Source organism: Trichechus manatus, unplaced genomic scaffold (genome assembly GCF_000243295.1).
Source record: "Trichechus manatus latirostris isolate Lorelei unplaced genomic scaffold, TriManLat1.0 scaffold00052, whole genome shotgun sequence".
NCBI classification, from domain to species: domain Eukaryota; kingdom Metazoa; phylum Chordata; class Mammalia; order Sirenia; family Trichechidae; genus Trichechus; species Trichechus manatus.
The window spans coordinates 9,625,699-9,637,329 of NW_004443988.1; the positions used below are offsets into that span (position 1 = coordinate 9,625,699).

General features: G+C 36.4%; 1 protein-coding gene across 1 annotated transcript in view; it reads left to right on the plus strand.

Moving 5' to 3' along the window:
• The window catches only part of WDR43 (WD repeat domain 43), a 55,625-nt gene extending 45,573 nt beyond the window's left edge, over positions 1-10,052 (plus strand). Inside the window, exons 13-18 of the mRNA XM_004377646.2 lie at positions 445-476; positions 1,512-1,575; positions 4,105-4,218; positions 4,938-5,007; positions 8,822-8,871; positions 8,979-10,052. Coding sequence (XP_004377703.1) covers positions 445-476; positions 1,512-1,575; positions 4,105-4,218; positions 4,938-5,007; positions 8,822-8,871; positions 8,979-9,164 — 516 coding nt within the window. The 3' untranslated portion in view covers positions 9,165-10,052. The remainder of the gene's footprint in view (positions 1-444; positions 477-1,511; positions 1,576-4,104; positions 4,219-4,937; positions 5,008-8,821; positions 8,872-8,978) is intronic.
• The last annotated feature ends 1,579 nt before the right edge of the window (positions 10,053-11,631 follow it).

An 11,631-nucleotide genomic window follows, 5' to 3' on the forward strand; every position in this document is an offset into this window, starting at 1 on the left:
AACAAATTTTGCCTAGCTTAGATTATTTTCTGTGTATGTTTTTAATTGAGATATAATTCACATACCATAAAATTACTCTTTTAAAGCATACAGTTCACTGTTTTTTAGTATATTCACCACCCCAAGAAGAAATCCCTTATGCATTAGCAGTCACTCCCCATCCCCACTCCCGTCCAACCACTTACCTGTTTCCTATCTATGAATTTGCCTATTCTGGACATTTCATATAAATCCTATCCTAGATTTTTTTTCCAGGCAATTACTCTTGTAGAAATGTATTCCTAGAATATATTATTTTGGTTGAAAATACACCACTAAATGGAATAATGATTTCCTGACAAAATCATTGTTTTCCTGTGTCATTATGGGTGTGTGTTCCATGGGAATTTATGGCGACTGGTTGCTTCTAAAGTGCTGTTGATAATGTGCTTTTCTCCTCCTCAGCTGACAAAGAGATTGCAAGGACATCCTAATAGGTAAGATGTTTAGGCGACTTCACTTGATTTGTTTTTATAAATCTGTTAGAGGCCATTGTTAAAAACTGAAGTGTCTGCAGCATGAAATTAAATATTGAGTAGCCCCAATTCTAACTAATAACACTCTTCAAATATCAAATATTACTTGCTCCCTCACCTTTTTTAAGGGGAATGATTCTTATTCCTAAGATTTGATTATTAATTTTTTTCCTTTAGAAAACTCCTATGTAGATACTTCAACTTTATTATCATTTATTATTTAATTCAAGTGAATTTAGTGATTTAGTCTTAACCATGATATATAAAATTGTCATAGAACTTGCTGACCTCTGGTGTCTGCTTAAGACAGTGTAAGGAAGTATTTTAGCTAAAAGACAAAAATTTGGGGGTCTTTTTTCTTAATAATTTGCTTAGATCCTAAGTTTATAGTATAGTATTACCAGTGTCTACAATATACAGGTTTGTCTTTTCTAAAAATTTTTTTCCTGATAGGCTTCATTAAGTAGCCTTTGAAGCTCACAAAGGAAAAAGGCTAAAGAATTCATGAATTAGGCCAGGTTTACACATTTTTGGTCTGTAGTTACCTTTTAACATTGGGGTAGAAATCTTTACTGTTTGTGTCTGTCATTGATTAGATGATAGGCTCAAACATGGGCTTTAATACAATGTGAAATTGATTGAGCCCAGTCTAGATAAATATAACTGCCTTCATATCAGTATATTATGACATAATGAATGGGTTTTATTCTTGAATTGAATTGTTTTAGAGGAAAGGATTTTTGTCCTGTTTCCATTCCTTGTTGTGCCCCTGCACCCCACCCCACTGAGGTTATTAACAACACAGATCTCAAATAGACTCAGTGAAAGAATGAAGGAGTTGTCAAGTTTATAGTAATTTATTATAGTCATCTTCACAGATTACAATTTATAGATATTCACTTTGCCTATCTGAGTTTTTCTAATTTTGTAATTGAGTTATATTTAATTTTGAATATGTGAACACTAGTTCACTTGGATTTTTTTCTTTTTTTTCAGTGCTGTTTTAATGGTTCAGTGGCTAAAATGTGTGTTAACAGTTCATGCATCATATCTCTCCACAGTAAGTCTTTTCATTATAGTTGCTGAGCAGGAATAGTTTGACTCTGATTATACTGATGGCTAAACAAAACCATCAAATGCTTCCTTTAGAGATTTTGTTTTTCCCCAGGTACAATAACCTGAGCATTTTCATAATGTCACATTATTGTCTTTTATAAATTGGTCTTTTACATAAAGTAACATATATTCTGTAGAGAGCTTTGGGAAAATGTAGAAAGGAGAAAAGTTATATATTGATATATTTCCCTTCAGATTTTTTTTATGCATAAAACCTTTACAGCAGAATTGCCTTTACATTATATGTATCCCTCGCCTTCCTTTTAAAAACTTTACTTACTGCTATCGAATCAATTCCGACTTTAAGCGACCCTGTGGACAGAGTAGAACTGCCCCATAGGTTTCCAAGGCTGTAAATCTTTATGGAAGCAGACTGCCACATCTTTCTCCTGTGGAGCGCCTTGTGGCTTTGAACTGCCAACATTTCGGTTAGCAGCTGAGTGCCTAACCATTGCGCCAGCAGGGATCCATAGAAACTTACCAAGGTGTAAAAATTTCTATATATGCTCACATGTCTGCCTGTCTTGTTCATACCTTGTTCTAAGAGGATAAAAGGTATCTTGTGAGGATACATAAGTGATCTAAATTAAATATTTAGTATCTGGCATTTTGTTGGAGGCGCTGTTAGCTCTCAATTATCTGTGCAAATGGAAGGGATGGAACCTAAAATCTTAAAGCAACACCAGAAAAAAAAAACATTTATATGTCACAGTATGAGTTGGATTCTTTGTTACATCATTACATCAGTTACATTTTAAGCTAGATATAAAATTACATAATTTGTTTATTCTTTTACTTGCTTATCTAGCACTCACAGTAGGTTTTGTTAAAAGGTTATAGTGGATAGTTTAAAACAATCTGTAATTACTGTTTAACCTATAGTCTTCCTCTCTTAACACACTCTCACCCCCTCCTGCTTGGTCACTGTCCCTTGTCCTCTGTCTCTGGCTCATTTTGCTGTCAGTGGTTTGAAATGGGGAAAATTCCTGTGTAACCTGCTTTGAGGTTAGCAGTTTGTGTGTCTGGAGGGAACTCTATCAGAGACGTTAGGATGGGGAAGAGACAGGAGAGTGTGAGAATGTGTGTTGGGTCTCCCAGCTTGTAGGAATGTTGGGAGATGAAGATTGGGGGTAGAGGTGAGTGGAGTGGCTGAGTGGCAAGGTGGCGGGTGTGGAAAGATCACAGCATGCATCCAGTCTTAGGACTCTGGCTGGGTAATAGGGGAGCTCGTTTTGTGGCCTCAGTTACTTGCTTGGAAGTGAAAAGAGGTCTGAGAAGCCTTACAGTGAAATCCCTTCTGGAATCAACTTCTCAGATATAACTACCAGAGCAGTAGTGGGGTAACATTCAAGGTCATGGTAAAACAGACCAAAGAAGTGTGGTATAGGGAGGATCCCACAGCCCACAATTTCTCTCTCTTTAGAAAACAGTGATTTTCCTTCATCTCTTCCTTCATTTTTCCCTTCTTTACACAGATAGCTAAGTACCGTCTCTGAGCCAGGTACAGTGCTAGGCATAGGGGATTTAGCAATATTCAGGGCACTCTGATCCCCATCTTCCTGGAGCTTACTGTCTGAATGGGGACAAGCGCAAGGAGATGATGTAAATTGACTGAAATGTAATCATCATCCATTTTTGTGTCCGTTTACTGTGTAAAGTTTATTAACATTTGAATGAAGTACTTATTTACCCTGAGTTATCAGAGACTGGAGGGCAAAAACCAGAAAAACTAAGCCCATTGCCGTCGAGTTGATTCCGACTGATAGTGACCCTGTAGGACAGAGTAGAACTGCCCCATAGAGTTTCCAGGGAGTGCCTGGTGGATTTGAACTGCTGACCTTTTGGTTAGCAGCCATAGCTCTTAACCACTACACCACCAGGGTTTCTGACTGGAGGGCAAGTAAAGGGTAATTAAAGGACAAAGAGTGAGGTCCTTTTTTTCCGTAGCTCCGGAGGGACAAAAAAAAAAAAAAAGAATTTTCTGCTTTAATTTCTAAGTATGATTCAGAGGGTTCCTTAACAGAGTATGTTTAAAATTCTCTAATCTCAACTTCGCACTTTATCCTACTGTGTCTCTGGCCTTTTAAAGGTAGAGATTGTAAAAACCTTCCCCTAGCTCCTTGGGGCCTCATGTTAGACTTAGATTCAGAAGAACCCCCCTCTAGTGTAGTGTTCTCTTTATCTTTACCTATCTGCAATAATTTGATCCATACAAAACAGTCCCACCCTGCAGTTTCTCCCTCCTGACCTCGCATTGTGATTTTTAAAAACAATACTGTGTTTTGCTGTTAGGACATGGAACACCTGAGATGTTGCTAGGCTGTGCTCTAAGCCACCTCCTGCCACAGGAAGTGTTTGTGAGCAGATAGATGCTTGTACAGTGGCAAAATACCTGGGCAGAACAGATCATGGTTTGTGTGTCTGCATATCTGTATAACTTGATCATAGTATCAAATGGTCACTTTTTCCCCAGTTGCCTGACCTGGTATCCCAGCTGAGGACACTCTACCAGTTACTGGACAGCAGAGTCCGAACTTTCCAGAAACTCTCCCACCTTCATGGAAAACTCATCCTTCTAATCACACAAGTGAGTAAATAATCAAATTGTTTTGTGCTAGAACTTTTGTATGTGATAGGAATGGAGAGGGGAATAAGGGCCTTTTACCTGAACATTCAGAGCTTCCTATTTCAGATTTATTCTTTACCTTGGAGATGTTATGTATTTTGACAGTGAGAAAACTTAGCTGTGCCTATTTTACCTTTTATTCAGAGGTTCTGAACACACTGTGTTTCAGCCGTAATACAGTTAGGATTGGTTGAGTTACGGTGAAAAACAAGTTAAAACCCAAACCAAACCCACTGCAGTCAAGTCGATTCCGACTCTTAGCAACCCTATAGCACAGGGTGGAACTGCCCCATAGGGTTTCCAAGGCTGTAATCTTATGGAAGCAGACTGCCACATCTTTCTCCTGTGGAGCGACTAGTGAGTTCAAACTCCTGACCTTTCGGTTAGTAGCTGAGCACTTTAAACACTGCACCATCAGGGCTCCTTGAAAAACAAGTTACAAGGTATTTATATAGTTAAATTTTGGCACAGAAAGGAATTGTAATCACTTCAAAGGGTTTCCTAACTTTTATAGAGAAATTCTCGTATTTGAAGTTTTTTTTTTTTTTTGTCCTGTGTTTGGTCCACATTATGTATTAAGGTCATCCATTACAGTGGTGGAGGTTGAGTTTGGTGGTGGTTGTGATGCTTGGGATAAACTTACGTACTGTACTTCATGATTGGATTTTATCATCTTTCAGGTTACAGCATCAGAAAAAACAAAAGGAATGACTTGTCCTGGACAGAAGGCAAAATTGGTGTATGAAGAAGGTAAGGGTTGGGTCTAGAATTAGAACATTGAGTTTTTCACATTCACTCAGTTCTGTTTTCTTCATTTTGTAAAAATTTCAATGTGAGTTTAAGATTATACTTCGGCATACCTCTAATTAAATAGACAAACTTGTGGCCAGAATTGGCAAAAATTTGTGATTTGTGAGAAGGCACAAATATAATACAGTATCAGAAAGCATTGGGTACAGAGGAGATTTAGATAGAACATTGTGAAGAGGCTTTTTGCAAATCCATTAAAAAAACTAGATATGGTAAATAATTTCTTAGGAAACCTTAATTATCAAAATTGACTTAGAAAAGAGAAGAAATGGGAAACCTGAATAAACCTATAGCTTGAAAACTGATATAATCTAAAACTTCTGTGGAGAAACACTCCCAGGCCCGGAGGTTTTATCATTGAATTTGATTGAGCCTTCAGAGAATAAATCATCTTTGTTGTATACAAATAATTAGACGTTTTATGAGTCAAATATAACCTTGTTAACAAAACCAGACAAGGACAGTCAAGAACATTTTAGGTCATCCTCAAACATCTTAAATCTAGCAGTGAATAAATAAAACAATCCAGCATTCCAAGTAGGATGTATCTAAAGATTGTAAGATGATTTAGCATCAGGAACCCATTATATAGTTTAGTAGCTTAACAGGGAACACTGTTATGTTAGTAGATACAAAAAAAGAATTCAGTAACATTCAGTCTTCATCACAAATAATCTAAGCAACCTACGAGTTTATGGGAATTTTCTTAATTTAATAAACCTTTGTCAGACATTATAAAGCTTTAGAAGCAGTCCTACTGAAGTCAGTAACAAGACAATACTGTACTTTTTATTGCTTCCATTCCTTATTGTACTGGATACCTTCTTTAATGCTATGTGAAAGAAAGGAGTTTTAGAACATTGAATTTTGCAGGTATTATTGTACTTGTCCACATAAAAATACAGGAGAATCTATAGTTACATCTAATAGAGTTATCCAAGTCAGCAAGTTTTCTTGGATACCAAGAGCAACAAAAAGAAATCAGTAGCTTAATTATATCCCAGTAGTAACTAGTCAAGGTGCCCTGGTGGAGCAATGGTTAAGCACTTGGCTGTTAAGCAAAAGGTGAGCGGTTCAAACCCACCAGTGGCTCCATGGGAGGAGAGACCTGGTGATCTACTCCTGTAAAGATTGCAGCTTAGGAAAACCTGTGGGGGCAGTTCTCCTGTCAGGGTTGCTATTGACTCAATGGCACACAACAACAGCAGCAAGAAATAACTAGTCAGAAAATTTATTAGGGAAAAAGGTCTTATTTACAGTAGCAATCCAAGCTGAGGTTCCTAGGAATATATCTAAGAAAATGAAACAAAACCTGTATAGGGAAAATTGTAAAACATAATTGAAGAGCATAAAGCAACACTTGAATAAGTTTATTGATAGGCCAGTAATCACAAAATGAAGTTTCCATACTGTAAAGTTGCCAGTTATCCCCAGATTATTTTATAAATTGAATATTTTGTTTGTTTTGAGAGCACAGAGGACCCAGAATAGCTGTGATTTAGATGAACAGTGTGGGGAAACTTGCTCTACCAGATACCAAGTCTTACAAAGCTGAAGTGCAAGAACAGACAAATCAATTAGACCAGATATTCCTGAAAACCTGTGAATCTCTGTGCAAGTTTTGGTGTATTGACATTGAAGGCCTGTTTTATGCCATTGAGGGAACACTGACCTCATCAGTAAATGCTAGAACAACTGATAATTCATATGAAAAAAAATTATTACATTGCACATCACTATCTCTATTAGCACCTGAGTGTATTAAAGGAAAGTTATTAGTAGAGAAAAGTAACAATAAAATGAGCGAAGGATAGATAAGTGATTTCTCAGGGGAGGAAACTCAAGTGACTAATACATATATAATGATGACCACTCTAAGGAAATGTAAATTACAACCTCAGGGACATAATATTTCATACTCTTGATAAACACAAAAGACAGCGAAAATACTCGGATGTTGGCAAGGTTTGGAGAACTGGGAAATCCTGCTGCTTGTGGATATATGTGTACTTTCTTTTTAGAGAGGCAATTAGTAATATTAAGAAAAGGTAAAAATGTCAATATCGTTTCTTTCATGGGGTACTTCAAAGTGTTCCCTGAAGAGTTCTCAGAGTGTATCTGAGGACCCGTGGTCCCTGAGCCCCTTCCATGGCATTCTCCCTTTTCCAGCTAATTAACATCAGACACTTAAAGAAGCTTACAGAGCTATAAAGCAGTGCTGCTCTTTCAGCAAAAATTTTTTTCTTTTATAAAATATTTTTTATTAAAATACATCCCTTATGTTAGCAGATTGGTATTGTTACTTGTAAACAATATTATTTAATTTTGAAAAAAATTTTAATAACTTCAGTTTTAATTTTTAATGCGATAAATATCAATAGATTTACCAACATAAATGGAAGCTCTTTGGGGCCCTCAGTTTTTTAAGAGTGTATAGTGGTTCTAAAACTAAAAAGTTTGAGTAACTAGTTTGAAAATGTACAAAACAAAGTGTATGTAATTCATAGATACAGATTACAATTGTTTAACAGCAAATAATTCAGCATAGTGGTTTCTTTTGGGGAAATGGGCTTAGAGAGATATGCAGAGAAGAGGGGTTCATCTGTATGTAATGATTTATTAAGGAAAAGTAAATATGGGAAGAATGTTAAGACCTGATAAGGGTGGGTGCCAGGGACACAGGTGCTTGCTATATTTTAAAAGACACTGATATTTCACCCTTGAGTAATTCACTATATATCCTGTCTTTTAAAAGTTAGGAACAGTATTCTACATAGAGAACATTAACACGCCTAACAGATTAATTCCTTAATTTCATCCAGCGCCCAGGCCAGCTTCAGCTTCCCCAGTTATCCCTGAATGTTCTTTAAAGCTAGTTTGTCCAAACTAGGATCCAGTCTCGGTCCATAGTATTGAATTTGGTTGCTGTATTGCTTAGGTCTCTCTAAAGTCTTGAAAAGCCCCTTTTTTCATGACTCAGACTTGCTGAAGAGACTGGGCAGCTTGTTCTATCCACTACCCCCACCTTATGGGTTTGTCCATTTGCTTCCCTTCCTCTTGGTGTCCTTTAGTTTGTTCTTCTAAACTCTGCAGTTTCTTTAAACTGGAAATCAGGTCTAATGGCTTGATTAGATTTTAAGTTGAGTATTTAAGGAAAAAAGCATCAGTGCTGTTATGTTTTCATATTGCATGACACTAAGAGCCACATTCTGCTTGTCCCTCTGTTTATGGTGCTGGGATTGGTGACAGACTTTTTCTCTCGCTGTAGAACATTTCTGTCCTAGTGCACAGAAAGTAACCCTGCTGTATTATTTGAATGTTTTGTTTCCCATAGCTACTCATCTGACAGTTTCAGTACCAACTGCTGATCTTCTACAGTCAGTACTTTCGTTATGGGTTAAAAATTGATGCCCAGTCTTATTTCTTCTATGTTTTATAAGCCAGCATTTTTCCGTAGATGTTTTCTTCATCAGCTTGGTCTGTATGGTGGCCCAGAAATGGCTGAGTTTTTGTAGTGAGGTTTTTTTTTTTTGAAAGAGTTTTGGTGCTTAGTCCCTCTCAGTAAGCTCTTGAAGAATTAATATAATAAATGTGATACTATGCAGATAAGAATATTAGCTTAATGTTACTTAGATTGTTGATGGCTGGAAATATTTCTAAAATTCAGGAGTCTGCTTCTGTTTAATTTTTAGGGTTGCGCCCTCTGCTTTCTTTGTTCACAAAATTAAGGCTGTGTTTTTTTCCATCCCTGCAGAATCTTCTGAAGAGGAGTCTGATGATGAAATAGCAGATAAGGATTCTGATGTGAGTAATTAATTTTCTTCCTGGTTCAAAAATCTGTCTTTATATCCCCATCCTCTGTAAGAAAGATGCCTTCATGAATACTTTCCTTTCTTTAATATTTCTACCAGGATAATTGGGATGAAGATGAGGAAGAGAAAGAAAGTGATAAAGATGAAGATGTTGATGAAGAGCATGAAGAGGAAGATGCTGAAGAAAAAGATGAGGAAAATGGTGAGGACAGAGATGTGACCAGTGAAAAAGAATTAAATGGAGATTCTGATTTAGATTCTGAAAATGAAAGTGAGGAAGAATGAAGACAGAAAAAGAAGACAGAAAAAGAAGCCAGTCTAACTGTATAAACTCTGGCTCACCTTGTCCAATGCTGCCACGTTCTTCTGGGGAGGGTTGTCTCTGTGACAGGATGCCAAGGACCGTTGCACATTTCCAAACCTGTAATGGTGGTTCCCATGCCACTTTGCTGTCCTGACCACCCCAGACTTAACTGTGTAAATAAGAGTGTTTCGTTCAAATGTTAATAAACTTTACACAGTAAATAGACACATTTTCTGCAATGTACTGACATGAGTGTCCAATATATGGTATATTTTTATAATATAATATCCTGGTATATGATTGGTTATATCAAGAATTGACTTAGTGAAGATCAAAGAAATTTCCTGTGGGGTTCAAGAACTGGACTGTTGTGAAGGAGTCAGCTCTTATCTCAGGTTGGTGTCTTTCATCAAATCCAGATGTGCTACAGCACTAGTAAAAAAATTTTTTTTTTAATTTGGTACATTTTCATAAAATGAGGGGATAACTAAAAAAACTAGAGTGAAAAATAACTGTGATTGGAAAAAAAAAAACCAATTTATCCCTAGCTTGTCTATTAACTGTGGTAATCTGACTTGAGTCAGATTGAATATTTGGAGTACTTCCCCAAAAAGCCACTTATTTTTTAAACTGTCATGTGAAATATTTTTTTAAAACAACAACAAAAAAATTATGGTAATTAAAAAACTAAAGAATTAGCCATATTAAGAATTTTTCTTGACTGCGAATTGCCGGTAAAGAATTATCAGTGTATATAGATTAGAAGTGCACATTACCTGCAATTTTTAAAAAAAATTCAGTTATAGCTGCTTTTGAAGAGGTTTTCATTTTTATTTAAAATACTAATGGATCAAAGAACAATTCTTTATTTTTTCTCTTTAGTTTTAGATATTAATGATAATCTTCTTAGAATTTTTTTCCAAAGAAAATATTTTTATAATTCAGTAATTTAATGTTTTCCTTCCTTTTCATTACCCACTCTTGGCAGTGTTAGGGTATCTGTTTACCTTTAAAATAATAAATCTGACTCAAGATTTTTTATGTGTATAAACAAGTATTTTGGTGTGCTACTAAAGTCTTTTCAAATTATCAGTAAATTTTCTTTTTTTTTAAATGAACCAGTATTTAATGCTCACTAGGGGACATGCAGATGGCAGCTCAACTCTAGGAAGGGCTGGGTAGATGGGTTCCCTCCCCCCACCCCATCTGTGAATATGTAAAACACAAAACCGTTATCTTTTAGGGAGTTTTTAACATCAGTGGCAGAACAGAGATTTCTGTGCTCAACTAAGGGCTGGAGCCATAGAAGCATCCGGGAAAGCAAATTTGAGCCAGCTACTGGTATAATGTACAGTTATATTTGTCTATAAATGGAGCTGTTTATGGCAATTTAATATCATTATCTTTGTAAAGTGAATAAATACTCATCTTGACCCAGTGATTGTCCTTGTCCTGTGGTATATGTAGAGGAATACAACGACATTTTTGGGATTGTGTTATGAGGGTTTTTAAAAAGTGATTTATCTAGATACATGCTTTCAAGGCTTGTTGATGACCTTATGATAACCTAGAATTTTGTGTCTGGTGAAAGCTAGTTGTTCCTCCTTGATGCAGGCCCACTTGGCTGAATTGTGACTCTGCAACCCCAGGCTGTAGTGATAGAAAGGAAGAGGCATGTGCTAATCTGTTGGGTCTTGTCTTGTGGTCAGCTGACACCTGAGTTCTGAGTCAGTTCACTTACATCTGACCAGACTTAAAGAAGCAAATGATGACAAATACAAAGTAATTGCTTACTAAGTGTTTTTTGGTTTAGAAAAGTCGAGTGAAATCCAGAGGCTTTATTAAAAGTAATTTTCTAACTTCAAGGTATTTTGTTGCCAAAGTTTTGTGTGTATGTGGACGGGAGAGGTTTTTGTTTTTTATCTTATGATTCATTCTTTTCCTAACTTTTTATTTTGAAAAATTTCAAAGTTCCATAATCAAATCAAGGGATCGAACATGTTTGGTTGTCACAGCGCATTAACCTGTGTTAATCTCCAGCATTTCCCCTCATCTTTGTGTTTTTCTTTCATGATTTTGATAATTAAATAATAAGTCTACATAGAGTGTCTTGCAGAGTGTCGTACAGTCTGGATTTGTGTGATTGTTTCCATATGATTAGATTCAGGTTAAGTGTTTTTGGCAAGAATACTAAATAGATGACGATGTTTGAGATTAATTTGAAAATTTGTAAATTTGGGTATGGATGAATATATTAGAAGATGTCAGGTATGTGAGTAGATGTCAAGGCTTAGGTTGGGGTGTTGTGAAGCTTTAGTGCAGAGGTGTCGGAGGGTCCGAAATGGAATCTTGGAGGTGGGAGCATGAGGTGAGTTGGTGTTCTGTAAGGTGGTTAGAGCATAATTCCTAGAGAGGTTGATTCCCAACCTTCTGGATTCATTCACTTAA